The 26,367-nt window shown below is 35.8% G+C and overlaps 2 protein-coding genes across 24 annotated transcripts in view; one reads left to right on the forward strand and one right to left on the reverse strand.

Moving 5' to 3' along the window:
• The window catches only part of FTO (FTO alpha-ketoglutarate dependent dioxygenase), a 243,600-nt gene extending 242,696 nt beyond the window's left edge, over positions 1 to 904 (reverse strand). For 5 of the 8 annotated variants that reach the window (XM_048075341.2, XM_048075340.2, XM_067004525.1 and 2 more), the window contains exon 1: positions 766 to 904. In XM_048075341.2, the coding sequence (XP_047931298.1) occupies positions 766 to 804 (39 nt within the window). In that variant the 5' untranslated portion in view covers positions 805 to 904. The remainder of the gene's footprint in view (positions 1 to 765) is intronic. The other 3 variants (XM_048075345.2, XM_048075343.2, XM_048075344.2) reach the window with 3 other exon arrangements.
• Positions 840 to 26,367, forward strand: part of RPGRIP1L (RPGRIP1 like) — a 75,177-nt gene continuing 49,649 nt past the window's right edge. For 10 of the 16 annotated variants that reach the window (XR_010834602.1, XM_048075323.2, XM_067004519.1 and 7 more), the window contains exons 1-9: positions 966 to 1,077; positions 3,899 to 3,990; positions 4,785 to 4,929; positions 8,462 to 8,760; positions 10,987 to 11,086; positions 12,505 to 12,648; positions 18,572 to 18,677; positions 23,053 to 23,199; positions 24,342 to 24,415. Coding sequence is in view for 15 of the 16 variants with exons in the window: in XM_048075323.2 (XP_047931280.2) it covers positions 3,906 to 3,990; positions 4,785 to 4,929; positions 8,462 to 8,760; positions 10,987 to 11,086; positions 12,505 to 12,648; positions 18,572 to 18,677; positions 23,053 to 23,199; positions 24,342 to 24,415 (1,100 nt within the window). In the remaining variant the exon portion in view is untranslated. Of the gene's footprint in view, positions 1,078 to 1,147; positions 1,472 to 1,596; positions 1,622 to 3,898; positions 3,991 to 4,784; positions 4,930 to 8,461; positions 8,761 to 10,986; positions 11,087 to 12,504; positions 12,649 to 15,469; positions 16,736 to 18,571; positions 18,692 to 19,285; positions 23,025 to 23,052; positions 23,200 to 24,341; positions 24,416 to 26,367 lie in introns of those variants that run through there. The other 6 variants (XM_067004516.1, XM_067004514.1, XM_067004517.1 and 3 more) reach the window with 6 other exon arrangements.

A 26,367-nucleotide genomic window follows, 5' to 3' on the forward strand; every position in this document is an offset into this window, starting at 1 on the left:
GCATGGACAGAGTAAATGCACAGACTTTAAAAAAAAAAAAAAAGGGTGCCTCTTATCTTATCAAATTGCATTGGCTTGGATGGGACAGCTGACACCCACGTGTGTTTTCAGATGTATAGCAAGCACAGAACACAGCGAAAGTGCAGAGCTGCTGTCCTTCAGCAAAGAGGAAGAGCAGAAAGAGTGAAGGAAGCGTGGTCAGGTTGTCCTTAAAGCGCTGCACTGAGCATTGGTACAGCGAACTGGCCCTATGCTTCTTTTTCCCATTACAGCACATAGATGCAAACTGTTAGATCAAACCGCTTACCTATCTCTGTAGTGATAGTGACATTTTATATTAGAAGTTAGTTAATAGCAGCACCAAGAACAGCGTGTACAGCACGTGAGTGAATTGTTACGGGGGAAGGCTTTTCCTAGAGCTGCACTGGAGCTCTGCCTCTGCTCGCCAGCCCCAGCAGACGCACCCAGTGCTCCCCACCGAGCACCTTTCTGGCTGTGCCACTGTTTTGTAACCAGAGCCGGCGGAGGCCGCAGGAGCAGCGCCCACACGAGGATGTGTGAAAGCGCCCGGGGCCCTCAGGCGCAGCCCCACCACAGCCCCGCTGAAGCTGGCGGAGCCCCTCCGGTCTCACAGCCCCGTCCCCCGGTCCCCCCCGGTCCCCTCCGACCCGCGCCACCACCGCAGCCCCAAGGCCCTGACCGGGGGCGGCTGCAGCGGCCGTGCCCGCCTCCCCTCCTCACGGCGGGGGCAGCACGGGAAGGTACCTTCAGCTCCTTCTCCCGCTCCCCCGCTCTCCGCTTCATGGCGCCGCCTCAGCCGCCCGGCCTCCTCCCGCCCGCCGCCCTGCCCCACGGAGGACTACAGCTCCCAGCGCGCACGGCGGCGGGGAGCCGGGAAGCACCCCCCACGTTGTAGTCCCGGCCGAACGGCGAGGCACGGCCCTGCGCACCCGGCCGAACTACAGCTCCCGGCAGGTAACGGGGGCGGCGGCGGCGGCCGGAAGGGCCGGGGTTCGCGTAGCAACAGCCGCAGTTGCTAACGGCACGAGGCGAGGAGGCGAAGGGCGGGCGGGAGCCGTGAGTACGGGGCGCGGGGCGGGAGGGGACGCTGAGGGGACGCGCTGAGGGGCTGCGCTCCCCGGGAGGGCGTTTCGTTTCCTGCTCGGAAAGGCAGGGCGCCTCCCGTGTCTGTCTCTCCGTTTTTCTGTCCTTAAACAGCCCCGCAGCCCTCCTCCGGGGTGTGTGGGGAAAAATCAAACCGAGGAAAGCGGCGGGCGCGGGGAGGGGCTCCCGCCGCGCCGCCTGTACTCCCTGAGGAGAGCGCTGCCGAGGCACCGTTATTTCGATGTTCTTCTGTCAGACTCACAGAAAAATCTCACAGATTTTTCCTCTCAGACGTGATGTCCTGGGCTCGTAATGCCTTCATTCTTGCTGCCTTTCCTTTCCCCCTCAAAAGCTTTCAGTGCTGCAGGTGATCCCTGAAATCGCGCGTGTATGTTCCTGACAAGTCATGTGTGAGGTTATTTTAGGTGACAAGCCTGACAGAGCGCAAACGTTTATCTCGAAGGAGTCAACAGAGGAGGAACGTAGGCTGGAAATACTTTGTGATAGGCTAAGATCGGTGGGTGGGCTTTTTTTTTTTTTTTTTTTTTTTTTCCTGCTAGAGAGGTGGAGTGTGATTTTGTGAGAAAAGCATCGTCGTGGCCACGGCCAAGCTTCATGAACTTCTAAATTCGCGTTGAGAGAATTAATTAAAGGTCTTTGTGTTTGTGGTTTCACTAGAAAGTCTCCCTCTTAGCCCTGCTAGCTGAGAACTTGTGGAAATTGAAGTAATCTCCCCTCAGGTTTGCCATGTGGGAACGATATTGGGAGAGCTTTGGGGAGTTTTGTAAGAATTTGGGCCTAAAGCATCAGCTTTGCTACTTTAAGTATTCACGCTCATTACTGTCTGCTCGTGCTTAACGCTGCAGACTTGCATGCAGTTTTTTACAGCAGTTTGTCAGATAAAAACGGCAACGGCACCAGCCTTGTAACTCATGCAGTGTATAAGAAAGTTACTGTTTCTGTAATTTCTGGTACTACACCTAAAATTTTAACTTAGGCCCAAATTTAAATTCTCATAGGTTAAATCCAGAGATATGGAGGAAATTCTTCTATTTGTGTGTGAAGTTATTTGGCGCCGTGTTGGTGCTGGGAACAAGAAGTGCTGAAGTGACCTCAGGGTAACCTGTCTTGCAAATAAACTGTTTTAAGTTGTTGAGGTTCAGCATGGCACGTGGATCTGTCCAGTTACAGATATTTTTTTTAATCTTTCTTGCTTTATTATGCTTCATTTTAGGGAACACCGGGCTTTTAAGTACCGTCACTTTTGTAGCCACGTTGCTGTACGTTTTTCTCAGATTTAATCGCTTAGGAAGTGCTTTCCCAAGAAGTAATTTGGAACTCTGTGGAGAAATCTCATGCTTTTGAAAATAAAGCTGGAGCCATTGGCTGCAAGGAAAATAATTTTAAGTGTTTGTGATTGAGGCTGAGTTAATATTAAAGAACTGTAACACGTGTAACATGTTATTTGCTGTTTGAAGTATCCTCAGAGAAGAAACATAAAGGATGGTTGTTAGCAATTGTTAGGTACATAGGTGGTTCTGATGTTACTAATGAAACAAATGTCAAGGTGGAATTATGTTTTGCCTCCCTAAAACCAGGATGCAGGTTTGTAGTATGTTTATCTAAAACCAGTTCTTTTCACTAAGACAGTTATAATATTTGTGCTTTAAAGTTTTGTTGAAAACTACCCTTTCACTAATCCTTTTCTTTCTTTTTGGACAAAGTCATAAGGAGACTTGTTGGCGATAGAAGACTATTGGCAGAAGAAAGGCATTTCTTTAGCAGCAGTTTTGGTTGTGATAGAATTAACAGATACTTCCTGGAATGTCTGTGGATTAGACTGTGTCACTTTTGTGATGCGGGTATTTAGTAGCATCACTGCTGTACACGGTAATTTCCCCAAATCCAGACATTTTTGGATTTATTACGGATTTTACCTCAGCTAAAGAAAGTGTAACAGTAGGAGGAGAAAAAAAATATTGTCCAAAGGACTTGTTTAATGCTATTCCAGCCTTAATTGACCTTATGGCCAACATACAATTTTCCACACTGGTAAAGAAGAAACAGTAGTTGTTAACAAGTATCTTCATATATTACACTGAAACTAACGTGCTGCTTTCTTACATTAATACTTTCCTAATCTCTCTTTGTCGTGTAGCTAAGCTTTTTATTGCCTCAAGAAAGAAATGCGTTCAGATTTATGAGAATTGCTCATAGGAGAGTCTCTGTCTTAGAAAGTAATTTCTCATATGACCATGACTGAAAGAAGACTAAGAGAATAGTAGGCAATGCTGGAATGACTTCGTAACCCCCAGCACCTCTGTTTCGAAGAGCACCATTCAAAGTGTGGAAGGTGGCATTACAATCTACCGGTTGATGCCTTAAGCCCTGACCTGTCTTAAAACAAACGAACAATCAAAGAAAAAAAAAAGACTCACAGGTTCCTCTCCCATATGTGCTTAGAAATACAGGCTTAGTCCAAAGATTGCTGAAAACAATGGAACTAGGAAGTTAAAAAAAGCTAATTCTACAAACGTTAAATAAAATAGGAGTTATTACAGTAGAAAGGAAGCCATATTTTGTGCACAGATTAAATCTGACATCATGTTAAACTTGAAAGTTTAGATTGTCCCCAGAGCCAAGCAATTGAGAAAGGAGCATTTACAGTAATGTATGAGTCTATCATTTCAGTGAATCTGTCATTACTTTTATACGATGTAATTGTAGTTCATTCTAGTCTCACAGTTTAAGTTACAGATGGAGAGGAATTTTATATGAATTTTGTTATCCACAGATAAGCCATGTCTGTTCCAGCTGATGAAACGGTGGGGGACCTGCCTGTGAGAGACGTGGGTCTAACTCTAGTTGGAATTGGAGGATTACAAGGTTTGTACCAGCTGCTCTTTATTACAGTTACAGACTTTGATCAGTGGCTTCTTTAGGTTCTTTCTAAAAATGTTTCTGACATTCACACTCACAAAATTAAGTTCAAATAACATTGCAAATCTGGATTAAATTCTGAAAGGTAAAAGATACTATGACCCATTCTGAGTTCATGTTACTCGTTATGAGAGGGGCAATGCTGCAAGATGCTAAAAACTACAAATCTCATTCAGCTATACCCTTCATCCTTCCAGGAGAAAAAAATAAAAAATAAATAAATAAGTAAATACTTTTTTTTTCCTGAATTGAGGACAAGGCCAGACCCACTTAACAAAATGGGAACCAAAAGTAGGAAGCCATTCTGACATGCTAGTAAGTTGCTATTAGAATGGAATTACTAGTCTTGGTCTTGTATCTGAGTGAATTTACAGAATTCTAAGTTAATCTTTTCAAGTTTCAAGAGAGTATGTTTACTGTGAAACAGATTAGAAACTATCCCTGTGGGTCATCTTATTTTTTCAGTATGTTTGACAGTACTTTGTTCTTTGCTAAACTATTTTCTGTTTGTTGTTGACTAGGTAATCAGTTTGCAGTATCATTTGATTTACTTTTTTTTTTTATCTGCAAGAGGTAGGAAGAAGGAAGTGAATAATATGCCAATAAATCTGAAAAAAATTAGCAAACAATTGTAAAACATCAAATTACTTGAGAACTTTCAATATTCAGTATTTCAAAATGAGAGACTGGATTACATGGTGTTGGATATATTGAAGATAACTTATTCTTGGTTTGGGTAGAATCATCAACTACACAGAATGTTAAAGCTCGACAAGCTATATCACGAATCAGTCGAAAAGAGCTGGAAGACAAATTTTTTCGCTTACGTGATGAGAACATCTTACTTAAGCAGCATGCAAACAAGCAAGAGGAGAAAATTAAAAGGTATGGGTTTTAATGGTTTTATTTTGTTTTTACTTTTGCTTGAAGTAACACTTTTGCTTCTTAAAACGTTAATTATCAACAACTAAAAAAGAATGCTGATTTCTCTCAGATAACTTTTTAAAGTGGTCTCAAAGCCTTCGTATATCCTACATTCCCTTCTGCCCAACTGAAGCTTCTCGTATTATATTCTACAATGCATCATTGTTCTATGAAGCTATTTTCTACTAAGAAATGGAGAATTCTGTTGGTACAAATAAAACACCTGGAAACAACTTCAGTGTACCAACTTAACAGGTCATATAGTCATGCCTGAGGTTTGAAGAGGGTTTAGGCAAAAGAGAAGAGCTCTTGCAGTGATTGGAGCAGTTTACATTTTATACAATTATTGAATAAAAGACAAGGTGGACATAAAACAATGGTAAAGGATGATAACATTTTGGAGGATAAGAGAGGTTACTGTCAGAAGAAAAATTAAATAGGTCTCAAGAATTTCAAGGTAAATTTGGAAACAAAAAACAGTAGATGTTGCTATGTATTGTTTGCATTATTTCAGCAGTGTTAATCTGTGTTACGATAGACAGCAATAGTATTAGGCCTAAAGTTTTGGCTATGTTGATTATATAATTTTCAATTAAAGGTGTAATTAAAGAAATCTGGAAATCATTGTCACTATTTTCTTAATATAGTTAGTTTCATTCCATTAGGAATGTGAGCATTAAACATGAATACCAAAACATCTCTTTCACTTTCAACTGATTTTACTAATTTTTGTTGTTGTTACAACTGTTAAGTTTTTTTTTTTGTCTATGTCTTCGCATAGACTTTGGGCAAGTAACTTACAAGCATCAACATCTTCTCTCTTCATTTACCTTTTTCTTAGCAAAGTTGCTTAATCCTGTTCAGGAACAAAATGTTCACAGGGAAGTTGCTATGTGGACAACTGCCACCATGTCATTAGAAATGAAAAGACACACATTCTGGGTTGTTTTGGGGAGAGATGAGAACTGAGATGCACTCTCAAATGAGATGTACACCATTCAGTTCCAAATGGAGAAATTAATTGTATAGGAAAATATGGAACAAAAGACTTTATTTCTTAATTTTTGTTTCTGTTTAGCACCCGTGAACAAGGGAGAACTGTACATTATGATCAGAAAGCTATCCATATATCACAGTTAGCTACCAATTACATGCCATAGTATAGAATTTTTTATGCTGACTGAATCATAATATCAATACATTTGCCAAAATTATAAGATAGCATAATACTTTTTTCTTTTTCAGCTATAGCAAAAATTACTTAGTGCAATTCATTTTTGTTTTGATTTCTGATTGTCTCTGTGTTGCATGGGATATTTTGATGATGGGCAGTGTTTAGAGCTCCATCTGGAGAGGTACATCTCTGTTTGCCACTTTGAAGCTGGTAGCTTGGGTTCATAACTATACTGTCTGAGTACAAAAACGGTAGGTATTCTGGGAGCTGAAGAAGAGGCTATGGAAGCCTAATTATTCATCAGAACTTTCATTCTAGAATCAAAATGGCCTATACAGAAATATTCTACTCTTTTAATCCTTCTCTGTCCTCCTAGACATTGACTAACATATAGCCTTTATCATCTCGTTAACTTCAAAGTTAACAAACATGGTCAGGTCTCCTTTCTGCAGGGTAATAGATACCTTTACTGAAGAAGCCCCAGGTAGCATCAGGTGCACAGTATCGGTGTACCCAAAAATATACAAGCAACTTTACGGTTATTAGCTCCAATTCAGTGTTGTGCTGGCAATCCCGGCCTGGGTTCAGCAGAACTCTTCATGGTATTACCGTATTCCAGGAGGACTAATTAATCCAGAAGTACTCTGATTCTGTGTTCACATTGTGCTGTATCTACACTGATTAAACTACACTGAATCTAAACTAACCAATTCCCAAAAGGGTATCTGAAGATACTGCCTCAGGAGATAGGATTATTTCATACCTTTCTAAAGTTAAAAAGGTTCTTTGCTGTTGATTCAGTAGTCAGTGAGTCATGATCAAAATGACCAGCATAATTTCCATCTTTTCTGTCAGGCTACTATTAAATACCAGATGGTAGACAAAATGAATTGTTGCTCATTCCAAATGGCATTTCCAGTGTTTCTGTTAAATGACATACCAAATGCACTTGTTACCCACTTACGTAAAATTACACAGAACATCCAAATTGGAATATATGAATTAATATTTTAAGGCACAGAAAATAAAAAAATTCTGAATAGAGTGTTTGTTTAGATTGCCAGAGAAAAAATCTTAACTCCTTAAGCTGCATTTCTTTCCCAGCATCCCTCATGCCAAAAACACATGTAAGTAGAAGTTTGGAATGAATTTGCAATAGAAATACATTTGAAAAAAAAAAAAAAAAAAAGAAAAAAAAAACACAACCAAACAAGAAAACTGCTTACAGGCAAGTAATGTTCTGTGACATCCTAAAGTTATAACAGATTTTTTTGTTTCACTTTTGTTCTTTTAAGTAGAAGCTTCTGTCCACAAGTATACAAAAATAAAACAAGCCCCTTTAAACAAATGAAGTGTGTCCTTATTTTCAATTTTCTTTCTGGGCCTGCAAAAATAGATTCCCTGTAAACTAGATACAGGTCGAAGATGTGCGACCAATTTTGTAAAGTCTTGAACTTGTCTTTCTCATCAAAGCCACCTTTTCTTTCTTTATATGCCAAGTTTTTTCCATTCACTGCTGGGTATGTTTTCTGTTCTTGTATATTACATCACCTCCATGTGCCCTCTCTGCCTTTTGTTCTAGCTTAGCAATGTTTATCAAAACTAAAGGAAATCAAAGGTACAATTCTTGAGATGCCAAAAGCAAAATTTGTATCCTTTTAAAGATAAATAAAAACCATACCCTCTGTATCTAATTTTATTCTTCAGCTAACTGTTCCTTCTCTGAAACACATTGGTAATACTTACCAAGTATAAAATTGAGTGCAGTAATATGAACTATTAAGTCCTTTTCCTGAGTACCTTCTTAAATATCTCCACCTCTACATTTAACAGTTTTAGAACTAAAATGTATATTTAAATCCTAAAATACTGTAACTGATATATCATTGGAATGTTGTGTATTATTAGCATTCTTTCAGTAACTGGATGTTTTGTGGAATTGTAGCTTTTATTGTTTGGCCCACCACATCCAAAATCTGTAACTTTACTTAACAGCCTGCAGAAGTTCCTATATAAGGTCATGCATTAAAAATTACATTTAAGGAGCATATGGAGTAAATATGTGTCCTCCCTTTACTAACCTTAAATGATAAGCCTTAGGAAACTGTTATTTGTCAGTGCTATAAAACAGATTGCTGCACAGTGGTTTCAATTATCTTCAAAGAGTTCTTCACAGGCAGTAATAGTTATATCAAAACCTGAAATTTATTATTCAGGTTCTATGCTGAAGTCTTCACAGTGATTATGTTCCTTTCAACAGAATGCTTTTTATGCTGACTTTTCACATTCTTTTTCATCTTTTTTTATTATTTTCCCCAGAATGACCACCAAGTTAATACGGCTTGTTAATGATAAAAAAAAGTCTGAGCAGGTTGGTGGCGGCCCCAAGCGGCTGGGTCAGGCTGTGGAGCTGGAAGAAATGATTGAGCGCTTGCAAGAGAGAGTTCGTGAGCTTGAGAAACAAAACGAGAGTCTCCGTAGCAAGCTCATTTCAACCAAACAGCAACTCCAGATCCAAGGCCACAGGCCTAATTCATATAACTATGTTCAACCTCGTATTAACACGGGACTCAAAAAAGTGAATGATGCTGCTGGCATGCTGGAGCACCCAAAAAAAGGTATATTCATGTGTATTAATGATATTATTTTATACATGTAATACCAATTATTGCTACATGGGCTTTTCTGAATATCAGTGGGCAACAGTATCTGTAGGCATCATTGTTCCCCCTTTTTCTTGTATTTATAGCAGTTATGATAGTGTTCTTGTGCTTTAAGTCCTTATTTTGAGAATCCACAATGGTAGGGGTAAAACAAATACAAATTTGAAAATAAAGTAGTTATCAAACAAGTTTACAAATAGTTAACTTTGTGGGACTTTCCCAGTATGATTTCTCTGAATCTTAAAGGCTTATAAGAGTATTATATGGAAAAGTTTAGTGTTATCATGTTGTAACAAAGTTTTACATCTGTAGTTTGTTTGCACGTGATTTTCCTTTTTAATTCCAAGGTTTGTTCTAGTCTGTTGATACATGTGTGCACAACACTTTTTGAAGGAGATTTTTGAAAAATCGATTATGTGTGGATTTCTGAAAGCAAATAGCACAATGCAGCCATCATTAATGATGCCTTTTACTGTCAAGACTTACTGCTTAAGGCAGCATTGTTCTCAGTCCTTTATTTCTGATAACTGCGTTTGGAAATTGCACTTTAAAATCTTTCTATTTTCATAACATTTGTAGAAATATTTGGACTTGGGTTTAAAAAAAAAAAAGGCAGCTATGTTGGCCTGGATTCAAAACAATCAGTCAGCAGAACTGTCTCCTTAACTTCTACAAGCAATGGATTAGGCTGATGGCCAGTTATGTTGCGTTTTTCTCCAACTACCCTTCCTAATGGCCTTTATTTGGGTTATTTTGATTATTCAGGTAGCCAAAACCAGAAACAATAAAAATGTTTTTAGACAGGTAATGAAAAGCAATGAGTTCTACCACTTTGATCCTCAAATTTAAATATAATTAGAAGTTTTGACATTCTAAATAGACCTGTATTTTTACACTGCATATGACAAATTAAGCATTTTTATTCCCCAAAATGTTTTGTTTTTTTTTTTTCCTTAAACAATGCAAAGATAAAGTAGAAATATAATAAATTTATTCAGGCCCAGTGCTAGCAGGGAAAGACAGGCAACTTGCTTTGAGGATTGCAGAACAAATGTTGATGTGGCATGCTGTAAGGATTTGTCTTGGCATAAGAACAGATCCAGATCAAAGATGTCCTGTGCAAAACTAGGATTCAGGCCATAGTGATTCAGCCGGTGGTTCTCAAACTAGGGAGAACATGAAGGGAGGAAAAAAAGAAGAGGAGAAGATGTCCATAGAACAATGAGTTGAGCTGATAACTTTTAGAAACTTTATAGAAATTCTAGTGTGCCTCTCTTAGTTCTAGGACCTTGCCCAGTCTAGAAGGGATTCTGATGTGCTGGAGCACTGACACCTAATTTGAATATGCTGTTTCTTGAATGTCCTTTTCTAAGGTGAAGACTATTATTAAAAATCTAGTAACCAATGAATATTGGACGCAGAACTTGGGCATGGTAGTACTGTCTTCCAGAAGCTCAGAGAATATTTTCTGTAGTATTCATAACCTGCTGCTGGTGTTGTACTTTGAACCTATGTGACTCAATTATGGGGTCTGAAGGATGGCAGCTTTGATGTTGTATTTGAAATTTAATGCCTGGTTTGTTCCCCCCTCAACACTTCATTAATTTCTTCATGCTGAAGAACAAGGAGGAGGAGGAAGAGATTTGGGGAAACTATTGATTTTGCTGCTGAACTAGCAGTTCATCCTTGCGTAATTTTGAACTGTTTTTCACAAGCAACTTAGTATGTCTTTAAAGAATGTAAGGAAATTATTTGCGTTGTTGTTAAAAACGGTTCTGTAGTTGCTTGTCTAGGTAAATGACGTTCTTATTATGATTTTGTGAAGAAAGTGCAGTCAGAAAAAAAGTGATTACAAGTCCGTGTTCCTTTTTTATATTGTTGTAATTGTTCTTTGAAGATACCACCTCACTTCTGTCTTTCAAAAGAAAATCTCCTAAGAAAAATATTTCAAGACATATTTTAACGCCTCACTTTAACAGTGCTTACTGTATTGCCTGTAGTTTAAATTTTACAGCAGCTGTGGTTGTAGATACTCTGATCTCTGTGTGAATTTCATGTAAAATGCTTTTTATGGCATCTATATAGGCATTTCAGGTGTTTGTATTATATAGGGATTGTTTTCTATAAAATGCTTTTTCATTCATCATCACAAAAACTTATTTCTCTTTTCTTTCTTTTCAGGAATGAGATTTCAGGATTTAGAAGTGAGATCATCTCACCTTTTTCTCCCGAGAAATGGCCAGAGTCTGCTTGAGGATGCAAGGGCTGAAATACGAAATCTGTATGATATTTATGTTTCTTAATTTCTGTTAATATAACTGTTAGAACTTGTGGTTTTCGTGAAGAAAAAATATATTACCTCAGAAGTTAAGACTTTTAAAAAAGAAAATGAAATTGTTGGATCTAACTTAAGTACTAAAGAAGATTCTTGATTGTCATTCTCCCTCACTGTCCTGACATTCTAATCCCTAAAGCCCATGGAAGCAAAACTTCATTGATAGAATGGAATTTACTAGTGTTTAAGTTGTGCTGGTATTAGCATTGTCTCTGAATTTAAACCTTGTTGAACAGCTAAAATTTACTTTTTAAGTAATTTATACTCGTATATTGCTAATGAAAAAATCTTTAGTAACTTTATAGAGATGGGCACAGAAGTGGCTCTTTCTCCTATACCTATCACTTTGGAAGACTAGGAAAACAAGAGCTAACAATTAAGACTTGCAGGAATCTTGGTGTTCACAATAATTATTCTCTTATTGTGGTAAGACTCATCAAAACGTGTTACAATGCAGAAAACATTCAAGCAGCATATTTTCGGAGATTTCAGTTCACACATGGAAAAAATAACCACAGTTACTTTAACATTGGAATGGAGTACCCAAGTACAAGAGCACATACATGGCCAAAAACCCTACAAGATACTTTTACATCTACGATAGGTACATGAGGTAATGAAGAACTGTAGCTTATGCTTAAAAAGCTTCAGAGTAGAAAAAATTATACATTAGTTGATTATTCTTATTACAAAAAATGCTATTAGAGAAGATAGTTGAGATTAACTCATAAAGAAAATCAAAATTGCAAAGTTGTGGCCTGCTTAAAAATATTCAGTCCCCATTGGCTCTAATTTTCTTTCCTTCTTTTTATAACTGCATTTAGTGGATAAATTCACTGGCACATCATCTGAATTGTTTTGTGTCACCTAACTCAGAATAAAGCTTGTTTTTACTGCTTTATCCATTGTAGATCTCACATGATTTTGATAGCTAGTAATGATGCTTTCATTTCCAGAAAACACTTGGTACCTTTGGATTAGGAGGAGCATGCATTTAATGTAGAGTATGATAAACCATCAATGATGTTTTAAAGTAGATTCTGCTAAATAGATGAAAACATTATTTAGTCCCACATATACTGTTATTTTTTATATATTTAAGAGCACTAAGTCATTGTTTGTGTTGTGTTTGCTAATGTTTGAATTATTTACCTATTTATAGGACTATTCACACCTTTTCATATGATTGCCTCTATTTTGATAGTAAGTTGAACTCTTAAAGCTCTGTTGTGGGGCATGTCTTTAAGAAATACAACTTTTTGCCATACACTTAACTCAAGAGATTTTTGCTCTCTCAAGTATTTAATTTTTTTCTTTTATAAATGCTTATCTGGTTTTGGAACATAAGATACTTGTATTTACAGGGAAATTGTGATTGGTTCCCAAAAGGAACACATTGAGGAGCTAGAATATGCCAGAGAGATGCTTGGGAGTCAGCTAAGAAAGAAAGAAAAGGAGATTGAAGAATCCTTCCTACAGCTGAAGGAGCAAGAAACAGCAAGCCAAAGGTATTATGAAAAATGAAAATCTCTATGGTTGGAGCATTAGAAGAACTATATCAGAACGTTTATAGAGAACTGTGATGTTTATTCCTCTAAGAATACATGCTGTATTTTTTTCTTTGATGAAAGTTATAAAATGTTTTACCAAATGACCGTGGTTAATTCTAAGGAAGGAGAATATTATGATAATGCATTTTTTGTTGGTTTGTTTGTTTTGTTGTTGCTGTTTTTTAAAGCAAATAGATGAATCAGTTCGTAATTCCCATTTTAGAGAATTAATTTTCAGCTGATTCAGCTATAGTTGAAGTTAAACTCATTAAATTCATCTACCAGTTCTTCAATGCAAGTCTCAGAAAATTTTAAATATAGTGCCATAGTGGATAATTTAATATTCCTTGATAATTTGGAGTCTGTAACAATAGAAAAATAATAGCCCTGTAAAGATAGATTAGCACATTTTTGAAGGAATATACTATAGCTGTGCAGTGAAACAAACCCACGTGAACATTCTTGTGAAATGTTTCACAGAAGAGCATCCATTAGTTTAATCTCTTGTTCTTTCTTCTTTCACGTTCACAAAAATTTATGCAGAATTATGTGACTTGACATGTATTTCCCCTCTTTTTACTGTTTCAGGATCGACTTTTTGTGTTAAGGTTCTAATAGGGCCCAGTCCCGTGTTCCTTCCTCTTTAGATGTCAATGAAAGTTTTACTTGGATGGGAAATACGTGGTTAGTTCTGGCTTTCTAGGGAGGGACTTATTATGTGTGAGCATTCTTTTGTGCATCTGTGGTGCTACATAAATAATACATCTTAATGTTGCTATTAAATTATTCATAAAGATATAAGTCTTTACTGTTCAGACTTCCCTTTATATCATATAGTTTAAATAGGTTAAAGAAGTTATAAATAATTTCTCAGTCTGTGTTGACAATTTATTTGGAAAATATATATTTTTAAAATTTCATTGTTTGGAAATAATCTGATAAAATTTTGGAAGAATTAATGTGTTTTGTTTTCTGTAGATAACCACTGTTCTTTAAGTACAGTAGCCAGAAACGACGTAAGTTCTAAATTGGAAGTTGCTGTCATATTGCTGGGAATTTTTAAGGTCTTTTAAAGTAAAGGTACACTTCAAAATTGAGCTAAAAAAATCTTCAAATACAGTTAGTTTGTGTAAAGTAATGCAGATCCTTATTTTTCTTATCAAATTACTTGTGCGCAATCCATGATACTTGACCTAAATAACTATCTGTGATTACATTTGAAATCCTGGAAGTACTTCCTCTGTATTCTATTTCTTGATTGAAACCTGATAACACATACGTTAATTATTCAAGAGTTACAGTATCTGGCTGAAGAGTCTAGGAAATAAGTTGAAAAATGTCCACTAGCGAATATCCGGAATAATCTGCATTCCACAAGTTCACTTCTAGAATAGTTTATGGAAGACTGTTAATTCCTGTGCTTTTTGTTATATTTTTTATATTGAATGAACGACAGCCATAACTTGGATGCTTTTCTCTTTAAGCTTAACTGTAATCATAAGTACCTATGCTTATGATTATCTTTAGGAGATTTTTGAGCAACCTTATCTAGTGGAAGGCGTCCCTGCCAATGGCAGGAGGGTTGAAATTAGATGAGCTTTAAGGTCCCTTCCAACCCAAACCGTTTTATGATTCTATTTTCACTATCTATCTTTTTTGAAAATTTTATGTTGAGTCTGCATTAGTTGATTGACTAGACAAATGCATTTATATACTCTTGGTAGTTCATATTTCTAATATTCTTTGCATCAGCATAGAAGATATTATCAATATTGGAATACTGCTGTGTGAACACTGGAAATGTGGGTGACTGATAAGGTCATGTTATTTTGTCTTTGTAGCCTATGACTTTGAATTTTAGTACAGTTGGCAGTTTTTCCTTGTGTATTCCTTTGTATGTATGTTACTCCCCAAAGAGAGTTAATCTGTTGCACTTATTTAGGAACTGTGAGGTGCCAAAAGGACATACTACGTGAAGATTGGTGAAGCTTATTTATGTCACTTTCGAACTTTAGGAAAACATACTTTATTCCACTACATTATTATGGAATTGTTGTGATTTAAATAACTGAAGGAGTTTCCAAGTAGTGAAGCAGCCACAGTTAATATTCATTGATCCATCAGTGGTAAGGGAAGGAGGTACTAGTTATTCTGAGTCCTATAAGCACAAGAAATCCAGTAATACTCTAAAGCTATCTTTGCTCATCCAACATTGACTACCATTTCTATATTATTACAGAAGAATTACATAACAGAGTTTAGCTGTTTTGTAGCGTACAACTCGAGTTGATTATTGTTACACATCTGCAGTCAGTCTTTATTTCAGTATTTCATTAGAGATTGTTTGGGGATTGCTTCAGGAACATACGATTCTGACTTGAGGGGGAAACTTGGCTTGTGGATTTTAGACTAAACATTTTCTTACGTACAAAATTCAACTGCATTTAGCTTGAGTGCTTTTAATTTAAAGATGGCCAAAACCATAATAATCTCATGGTTTTATGTCTATGATACACAGCATGCAAGTTAAAACATTGTCTAAATAATCACATTCTGCAAGCAGCTAGCTTTAAATAACTCATTCTTCATGGTACTTTCAAAAAGTCATTTTTAAAACCACCCCAGATATGCACTTGTGAAACAGGTATTTGGTATTTGCATATGTTTCTGGTTTTTAGATTTTTGCCTTTTTTTCTTTACTTTTTTTTGTGTGTGTGAAAAAGCTTATTTGTGAATCAGTTTTTCATTCCTTTTGCATTTTTTTTTTTTTTTGCTGCAGCATGCCTTTGGAGTTAGACTTGCTACATTTCTGGATTTCTGGACAGGAGTATCATATCTGACATACTCATGACTTCTGTGTTTGCAGTCTCAGACAAAAAAGTGGAACGTTAGCCTCAGTGCATTTATATTGTGATGAGAGAGTACAACATGTATATGACTTTTCTAAGTCATTACTAATATTAAAAAAAGAAACAAACAAAAACAACAGCAACAAAAACAACCTGAATTTGTATTTCATTATGCGATTTCTCATGCTTAACGTATTTTCCTGAAGATCATGTTTTTATCATTTGTAGTTAGCTCTTTAGCCAGGCAAACAAATGTAGACTTCTATATAATTATTTAAATAATCTGAACATAATATATGCTAGAGGTATCAATGCCCTGTTAATGTTTTGCTTATTGCAAATATACTATCAGTTACAATGTAAAAGTGTTACTAAAAGGTAATTTTTTTTCTTCCTTTATGTTTGACTTCCTTTTAGGGATAAAAGGTAAGGGAAAGAACATAATGTAAATCAACATAATTGTATTACTTCCTAAGCATTGTAAAATAAGAGTACTGCGTATTGATGTTGTGTTCTTTATTTCTGTGTTTGAGAGTCATAAATTGGCCTGTGGCATAGTTGTTATTGAAAACTATGAGCCTAGAAACTTTTTGCTTGTTTTGCCAAATAGAGGCTAAGTGATCCTGAAAAGTATAGTGGTGATACTTTTGTAATTGTTTGTTTTTCTTGTTTTGAATGTGAATAGGAGAAAGTTGAGAGCCACTGATCCCAGTTGATAGAACAGTCAGGACTCTCTAAGAGCAGTCTTAGTTTTGTATCCGTGTGCTGTTCATATGGAAGTAAAGACAAGATGCAAGAGATGTGGTTTAATTAGGCCTCAATTTTATTAGCTTAGCCATCTGGGAATTACTGGCATAAATTTGTACAGTGCAGGTCAAGATCCTTTCCTTAATTGTTTCCTTCTGCTGAAGGTTGCTATCAGTCCCCCATTTCCACACAGCTGGTCCCCAGGCCATTATTGGGACCCCACTCTATTCTTTTAATCCAAAGGATAGAGGCCTGGAAAAGAGATCGTCTCTTTACTGTACTTCAGACATTAACCCCAAACAAAATTCGTAGCTTTTTAAAGAGTCACTTTCTCTTAACTTCACTTTCAGGCTTTTAATCCAGCTTTAAGATGAGGTCTAGAGTGGAAGGATAGAGTTTTTATGTTCCTTATTTCTGCACTTGTGGCAGAAGGCATGCTAGAGCTAAATCAGTATGCACATTGATTCAAGGTGTTGCCTCAAAAGGGGCACTAGTTCTTTTTCTTTTTTGAACTTCTGCTGCAGGTCTACCTCCATGTCTTCAGGTTCTGCAGCAGAATTTTAGGCTTTTGGGGCAGTGGAGAAAATACTGAATGAGCTGTCTTAGTACAACTTTATTCTTGTAGAGAATTTTGTTTTTTTTTAAGCAAAATATTACCTATATAAGAGAAAGGTAGTGCTACCTTTTAAATCAAAACTGTATATAACCCCTATTTTTAAACTCCTTTAGAAAACCTAGAAAGATGTTCGGGGAGCAGAATACATCAGCTACCTGGGAAAGAGAAAGTTGTATAGATAATCAATTTCTCTTCTGTTCTACTATTTTGTGACTTTATTTATAGAAAATCAAAGTAATCTTCCTCAATTAACTTTGCCTTTTCCACAAAATCTGAAGTGATTTTGTTCTTAAGTAGCATGTTCCTTGTCATGTACTTTCATGGAATAAATACTGATATAATTGCAAGAATTGGACTGATCGCAATAAAAGGAGTTGGACCTGATGATCCTTGTGGATCCCTTCCAATTTAGGATATTCTGTGATTCTAAAAAGCAATTTTTTACTTCTGAATTTGAATAATTTACTTGATATATCAGTACCCAAAGCCTGTTTAAATCAAGTAGTGTTTCATTCACTGTTGAAAAAATAGTTAATGTTGATTGTCAGGAGCCATGGGGTTTACATCTGTACATCATAAATTTCACTATCATCTGCTCCTTTTTCTACTTAAAAAGGAGAAAAAAAAAAGCCCCCTGCTAAAAATGAAGGGGGAAGAAAAGTCAAGGCAAAAGCCTTTGAAGACATTGGAACCTTTTGTTTGATGTGTGGAACAAGATTAATAAAAACGTGCCACTACATTAGCTTTTAAATAGCTAGCATGAGACAGTGCTGCTGTCTATACTCACCACAACTTTAATTTATGTAGATAACATGTTTTAGACATATGATTGTCTTAGCGTTGTGTTAGGGCTGTTTCTTGGGGAACATCGCAGGTTTGTGTGTTTATCTTTTGTGTAAGGACAATTAACTGGGCAATGCCAAAACACAATAGGCTTTGATATTTTAAAGAATAAGAGGAAAGTATTTCACATTCTCAGCTGGTTTACAGATGTGTAAGCTTTGTAGTCCATTTTTTTGGTCCAGCATGGCATTGTGACAATTCCTCCAACATGCCTAAAACAGATAAATATTGGAAGAGAAATTACCTTTAAAATGCTAAAGATTTATTCTGACTTTATATTAATATAAATCAGAAATGGTTTCTCTTCCTGTACTTGAAGAAACTGCAAAAGTAACAGGATCTACTTTGACTTACTGAAGGAAAACACCAGAAACAAATACTTATTTAAATTTCAAATCATTTTAAACTGCCTTTCTAGTAAACAGTGCATTCTCAAATTAATCTTAGAATTGTACTGAAATAGAAAATCTATGTGGATATTAATTGATTTTCATGTAGTTAATGTGCTACTTGTTTGAATACCATTCTTTAGGTGCTACCAGTGTAAATTGCTAAGTCATAGCAATATTTGTTAGGTTTAAACTGTAAGAGAAAGCTCCATAAAATGGTAATGTACTGGTACCAGATTCTTTGGAGGGTGGGAAAGAAGTGATTGGAAAACAAATGATCTCTGTAAGTATCGGATTGTTTTCCTGTATATATGTAATATGCAGTATGATACGATACAACAAACATGTCTATTCAACTTTCCAAGACAAAAATAATAAAAGAACTTATTCTGTATCTTTAAGCTCATGGTATATTTCTCTTTAATACAATTTTGAAGGCTAAACATCCGGGACAATGTGGAAATGATCAAGGTCCGTAAACAGCTGGTTGAGAAAAGCAATGCACTTTCAGCAATGGAAGGAAAACTTCTCCAGCTTCAAGAGGTAATTAGGATTTGGTCAGTAACATTCCGTTACTCTCATCACATACGCATGTGTAAATTGAAAATAAATATGCACGGTTCTTGATTCAAAGTCAGTGCTGAATACAAGAAAATGAAACGCACTATCCATTACACCCAAACTACTTCAGATGTGTAGGGTTTTTTATTCTTAAAATTTCTTTCAGAATTTTGTAGCAGATCTTGAAGATCTCCAAAAGTATCCCAGGCAGATTTGGGTTAGATTATGTCCTCAGTTGTTTGGCTGTCTAAAGAGATGCATGATCATTTACAAAGAGGGCTTTGATTTAATTAGAAATTTATTATTTGATTTAAACATATTCCCGATTCCTTAAGGAAGGGGTACCGTAACCCATTTGGAGATTTGGCTGTTCAGAGTTCGGAGCTTAGGACTTGTATTCATAAATTCATGGAAACTATTTTAGAGGGTTACTTTAAGTGAGAGATGTTCTTTATCACCAGATTTATTTAAAAAAAAAAAAAAAGGTCACCAGAACATGCAACTGTATGGCAGATTATGCATAGGTTTTATTGATACAGCGCTTTTCTGCTTCGTCCCATACGTACTGGGAGAACGATGTATGCTTGCAGATAAAGGCAGTACAATAACAACCAAAGAGTTCGTGTGAGTAAGAATCCTGCATGCAACTGAGCTGAATAAAGTAACTCAGCCTTATGAAGTGGAAGCACAAGACGTCCTTGTTATTTGCAAGGTGTATGATTGTATCTGAGATTGTTATAACTTAATTCACTGGAAGCAAATTATATTTTTCTTACTGTAAATTGCTATTTCTTTTTCTTTTAATTTAGTAATGTTTCTTTAACTGTTGTTTATGGATCCACAATTTCTTTGTACTTTCAATTCAAGGAAAAATTAAGATTCAAAGTGGGAAACTATGGGAATTGAAGTGACTTTTTAAAAGTTTAAGTTAAGTAAATTTTGAATTGAAACTGCTTAGTTACTGATATATAATACAGAATTAAATAAATAAATAAGATTAAATAACAAACAGTGTGGTTGTATCTCCCTAGCAGCATTTCATAAGAGTTGTAAAAACCCAAGAAAGAAATCTTTCATGCCTAGTGCAATTCTAAGATCTTGAGGCAGGATTATCACACTTAAAATAAGGGTCTTTATTTATTTTAAAATAATTAAAGTATGGATCCTAACCTTGGTCACACTCCTGCCCAGGAAGAACTCAAGAAGACTATTTGTGTGCCTTCCTTACTCCTTCTGGATTGGAGGCTGCCTACAGTCCACATTTCTCTCAATTGTACCTTTGTCTCCTATTTTAACCCTTCCTCTCCATACCTTCTGTGCTCTATGGCTATGTTCTACGGTTGTAAGTTATGGCTTCTTTGTTCATATATTTTTTTCTGCAAAGAACTCTTATTGCCAGTTCCTGCTTCTTCCTGTCCGTGATAAACAAGACTTCTGTCATTTGATGTTTGCTCCCTTCCTCTTTTCCTGTCTTTCTGCTTCTACCTCTGTGCTTCTTTCCCCCCAGTCTAATATCTTCTTTGCCAAAGCAGTTCTTCTGTTAGTAGTTCCAATCTATTTTTACACAGAATGAACTATGTAGAATGTAAACTCCAAGGGAGGCAGGTTTCACATAGCTTTTTGTGTTCTTAAACAGAAAATGATATGTAAACTTCCATTCTAAATCATTTGCGACTTCTTGATAATATACAGCAAACAGCAAGTTCTTGTGCTTCTCTTGGCAGCAGCTGAATAGAAACAGATGCCTGAGATTCAAACTGGTATTTGAAGACATTGTTTCTAATATTCACAGTGAAAGCTGCATTTTTGGAAAGAATTAGAGTGTTCTGTCTCATCATATTTTTACAGGATAATGGATACAACGGTTTTCCCGTTTCCAATCGTTTGAGTGTTTGAAATGTGCCTCTGCTAAACACAAATAACTGTAAAATCTAAAATTTCTACTTCAGATGTCACTTAAATGCTTATTGACAGAGCAATGTTTTTGTTTGTTTTATGTTACAATTTTCATGACTTTGAGTTCATTATCGTTTACTTTGGCTTATACGAGTTGAAACATTTGTAATGCCTCCGTTTGCCATTGAACTTGAGTCAGCCCAAAAGTTGTGAAGCCGTGGAATGATAAGAGCCTATAATCCTGTTCCATTAAATGATATTTAAAACGATCTTACAGGAGCAAACATTTACAGGCTTGTTTTGTTGTTCAAGAATTTCAATGTAGCCAGTTGAATGAAGGAATTTTGGAATCTGCGTAGAAGAACAAAGGACCCTGAAACTATTTGGATTAAATATTTGATTCCATTGTCATATTTATATAATTACAGGCTGAACATTCCAGGATTTCATGATTTGTAATATGGGGTATGCTAATCTATGCCACTAAAATTGTAAATACTGTAAAGAGTTAGTTCTCATGGATAACCAGTACAAATATTTCACAAATGTAATAGTGTTTATTTGTACAGTATTTCTAGAAGGTATATTTTCATTTTCGGTAAAGGAGCTATTTCGTGTTGAGGCATGTTTCCCTAAGAAACACAGTTTTAGACTAGAAACCTTAAACTACAATCATCAACCCATTTGTTGCCATGACCTGAGTCTTGGGATATTTTAAGGGAGAATGGATAGAAAGCAATTTTGGCATGATGGAAAAAAGCGTTGAAAGAACAATCAGGTATTGAATACCTTTAGGAAAGAATGTACTGGGGCGTGAAGGAAAGGGGAGTTATGGTTCCCCTAAAGTTCATGAAGAAAGTTGACGGAAAACCATGAGGAGAGTCACAGAGATGCTGAAGGACTGGAAGGAAGCTGAAGCAAGGAGATTTTACAGGAGGACATTTTTAGGACTGTTAATGAGAAGTTTCAATAATATAAATACCTTGAGGACTGCCTGGGAGAGACTGAGGATCAGTTAGAAGGTGAAATCAAGGCCTTGATTCTTGAATTTGTTTTCAACTGTTTGGGAAATCAAGGAAAGAGATAAGGGTGAAATCATCTGTGAAAGGCAGCTTTGCCAAGGCATGGGATTTTTTTTCTTCATGTAGTGGGTAGAAATGATACAAGTCATTAAAAAGGAAAAGAACTTGTGGAAAATTTGAAGTTGAGGGATGGCAAAGAGAAGATGAATTCACTTGGACAATTGGAAAGGTTAGAGACTGCAAGGCTTGTGATTTCGAGGAAGAAAGAAATTTGGACAGGAATGAAAGAAGTGTAAGACTGACTTTTAAGGTGCCATTTTTTGAAGTGACTGAAATACAGTTCACAGCAAGAGGGAGTGCTGAAGAAGGATGATAAAAATTAATGAGTAATATACATCACTATCTCTCTGAAATAAGACTGGTAATATTATTCTCGATAAGATTTTTCTTACAGAGAAATGAGATCCGAGGGGCTGAAGATCAAGTTGGTGACTGGGTTTTCTGTGTTTTTGTGGTTTTTTTCTACAGTGTTTATACTTTGTATGAACCTGAACAATTTGCACAGGATTCACATGAAGTTTCTCCATTTAATTACCTCCTAGGAATGTTATAAGGAAATCATGAAACTAATGGTTTTTTTTCTGTCTATAATCATTAAATGTTGTCTATACTCATACATCTATTGGACATATAAATTGCCATATAATCACTTTATTAAACAGGAGATTGGCTTTTAGGTTGTTTGTTTCAAGTCATACATTGAATGTGTTTTACATTGAATTTCTTAATGAGGCATTATTAAAGCATGCAGAATGCAGACAGTATAATATTAACTAATATTCTGGAAGTAGGGGTTCTATCAGCATCCTCCATTTAATATTAAAATTGGTTAAATAAGCCTTAACATAATCCATTGAAGTAAATTAAAATGTAAAAGAAATCATAATTCCCTTATTAAATTACTGCTAGCAGGAAAATACAACCTAGCGTGTTAGGATTATGAAACAATTATATATCTACAGTTAAGGGTTAACAGAGCTGTGGCAAGTTCTGTGATTAACATAACTGTGGTCAACATTCATTTCTGCTTGCTACTGCAGTGTTTTTGGTCAGCATGTCTAACCACTGTAACCACAGCAAAATCTTTTAATTGCTTAACAGATGTATTTCTTGGTCCTTTTCATTATGACTGAACTGAGGGTTTAACGTTCATGAGAGCAACAAGAATGCCACCTTCTCCTGGCCATGTGTAATGAAATTTTCTTTTCAGTTGCTTAGTCAAGAGTGTCTCCTGTTGACCACATTGAGAATATCTATTAACTGCTGCCAGGAAAGATCACTGATAGCATATGCACTGTTGTAACGTTCTACTAAGAGTGATCTTCTCCCCTGCCCACTCCACTCCCCCGTCCCAATTTTTCTTCTTTTTCTTTTCATAGAACCAAAGGAACCTGAAGGCTAGCCATGATGCTTTAATAGCAAAAGGTGATGAGCTGAATCTACAGCTTAAAGAAGAACGGTTGAAGTGCCTGAATCTTGAAAAAGAACTGCAAGCAGTGACTATTTCCAAGCAAAGGACAGAGGAGGTGAGATTGTGTCCAAGAGAGCTAGAATCTGGTTTAGGTAGTACATATAGATAAGGGAAAATGTTATCTAAATTAAGGATGGGATGGGTATCTTTTCATTGCTGAGATGTGAACAGACCTTTCAAACATGTTTAGAAGACTCACTTGGAGATACACACAGTTTTCCCATTAAAGAGAAAATCCTGTGGTTGCTGCTTGCATTTCATGGAATCATGAACCGTACCTGGCCCCCACACTACATCATCATTCCACCCCTGTTTGGATAATGCTTGAGGAAGAGCATAGGATTTCACTTGGATTCTGATACTAAACAAGTAGTGTGTTAAGCAGAAACAATCTTAATACTTGATTTATTGATCCTATTTTGCTATTTCTGTAGTGTTACTTTAACCTGATTCAGTCATGGTAAAGCATAGTATTACATCTTACGTGACAGTTCAAATCAGGCACTTCTATTTCTTTTTCTAGTGGATTCCAGAGGCAAGTACCATTGCCAGCAGTCACCCAGATACAGGGCCAAAAACCAAGTGTTTTATTCCTCATTCTATTCTGTATATAAGGAGAGTGTGTACAAACTTGCTTGTTTTTTCTTATACTTTGTAGCAACCTTAGTTTTACCACTACATTTACCTGTTTTGAATGCATTTTATATGAATCAAGCTAATGGATATTACACCTTTGCAGTGTTGTAATGCATATAGGGTATATCTTGTATCTTTAAAAACATATCTTTCTTTATTGTATATTTTGAAAACAAGAACTTGTTGCCTCTGTGTGGTCAGTAAAAACAATGTTTATATATTGCAGCCATTAATGAGCAAAACTGAATTAAACATTTTTAATGCTATAGATTATTTTTTTCACATAAGGCAATATAATTATATACTCTTTTTCCTCAGTTCACATACATTAGTCTCAATTTCATATATACCACATGAAAAAGCCTGTCTTGGCCAAATTATATAATGTGATGAAAAAGTGTTATTTTGTAACTTCTAAGAGACTGTTGCATGAAAAGAACAAATAGAAGTCTTCTTGAGAATGCCTACAAAGTATTAAGTAATCATCTTTATAAATTTATTATAATTTTCTATTTGCTATTTGTTTACTATTTTTTGTGCTTGAAATTTTCTTCATTTTAGTTACAAGAAAGAATAAATGATCTAGAAAAAGAGAAGGAACTCTTGAGGGAAAACTATGATAAGCTGTATAACAGGTAAATATTCAAATGTAAATCTTTAAATGTTTTCTTTAAATGTAAAATGGGATTCTGTGTCCTGTTTAGATCTTCGTAGGCTGGGTGTATATGCATGTGCATATGCATGTTGAGTGTATAAACATTCAAATATATTCATACTATAATTCCTAATATCGGTAAGTGTATATGGAAACATTTAAGGTGTTTTGCCTGTATTTCATCTCTTCTGTTGAAATGGAGCAGCTTCCATTGTTGCTCTAATACTCTTGAGATAGTACATCACTTTGAAAAAAAATTATAATTAAAATGTAAGTAGAAATAACTTTATTTTGAAAATGAAGCTGAGAGGTTCCCATGTGAATTTTTAATAGTGGTTGTTTTTGTTTTTGTTTGTTTTTTTTTTTTTGGGGGGGGGGTGGTTCCTGTTGAAAGAAGGATAAATCTAAGAGACAAACTTCTTCAGGATTAATTTATTTTATTTTATCTAGGGAAGAGGGGTTCTTTGGTCTGTTGGTCTGTTTGTGTAAGTTCTTCCAGTGCTTCTGAGTGGATCTAAAGTCTGATATTTGACAGCTTCTTCAATGTTTATTTTTGACAGGTAGTTTGTTTGTTTTAGTAATGGTTACCATTTTGCTTGTGCTGGTTCTGCTCAGAGTTTTTGCGTAGGCTAATGTAAGCTTTTTTGAAGATTCCTATACATAATAAATTGTATTGGTGTAACTGCTGCTTATAGTGAAAATGGAAATGCATTGCAAGATGAGATTCAGAAATTCCCTGGTACAAAAAAGATATAATTAATATTCTTGTTGTAATCAACTATCAAGGAAATAATGACCTTGAAATGAACTTTTTGTATATTGTAAAGCCATGTGGCCTCTTACGCTGAAGAGGGTTAGAAATTTCCTAGAAATTTAACTATGAAAGTAGGTAAAAAGGCTTGAATTCTTTTTTTCATGTCAAAATTTCTCCTCTTAATCTTTGTTTGGTTTGTCAGTGTGATGTCTCTCAAAAAAAAAAAAACAACAACCAGTAAACACAATATGAGCGATATCAAATGTTGTTTATGGGATTCTTATATTTATGATACTTTTTGTACTTTCTATTGTGAAATTAGGCATTATATTAGCAAAACAAATATGAGTACATGTAGCTTAAATTATTTTAAGAATATGAGCTGCAACAGTTGTATAATCACGGTATTTAGTTGTGCATAGGGGAGGTTGGTCAGTTGTCGCTTGCTTCAGTTTCTTACAGATTCCTCTGAAGTCTGATGTTATAATCATTTTTATGATTTTTCTCCTATAGCATTACACAAAGAAATAATTCATAATAAATATATCAATTATAATCCTGTCTTTAATTTTTCTGTTCTGTTTAAATTATATTGAGATAATTTATAAAGATGTTTAAATAAGGAATTTAAATGTGATTCTCTCATAACCCAGTGATCTTCAATATGGCTTTTTTTCCCTAAAATTTTCTTATCATATACTCTATTTAAACTTTGATTTACGCTTTATCATTCCATGGTAGCATATAGATAACAAGAAATTAGAAAGAGAAAGAGATCATTTCGTTATTTCTACTGTTTAATGGCCAGCTTTTTCTGTTGCTCATTTGAACAACGTGAGCTTACTGCAGCCTACCTGTTGCTAGCAGTGGATAGGCCAGTGTCTGCAGGTGACAGATTATTAATAACTTTTTTTTTTTTCCTGAGGAAAGGAAAAGGCATAAACCCTTTCCTTAAGAATGTCATTCTATTGGAAATTCCCTTCAGAGTTGATGGGAATTTTGCCAAAGCCAAGGCTGAGAATTGGATCTGAAAAGTTTACAAAGAACAAGTATGAATTTGTCAGTTGACTCTTATTATGTAGTCAGTATCCAAGAAAACAATTCGTTTGGATAAAAGATTTGGAGGAATTGTTTTCATATGACCTTGTAATGCAAATCTAGCAATGCTTAAACTCCCT

Source organism: Anser cygnoides, chromosome 12 (assembly GCF_040182565.1).
Source record: "Anser cygnoides isolate HZ-2024a breed goose chromosome 12, Taihu_goose_T2T_genome, whole genome shotgun sequence".
Classification (NCBI taxonomy): domain Eukaryota; kingdom Metazoa; phylum Chordata; class Aves; order Anseriformes; family Anatidae; genus Anser; species Anser cygnoides.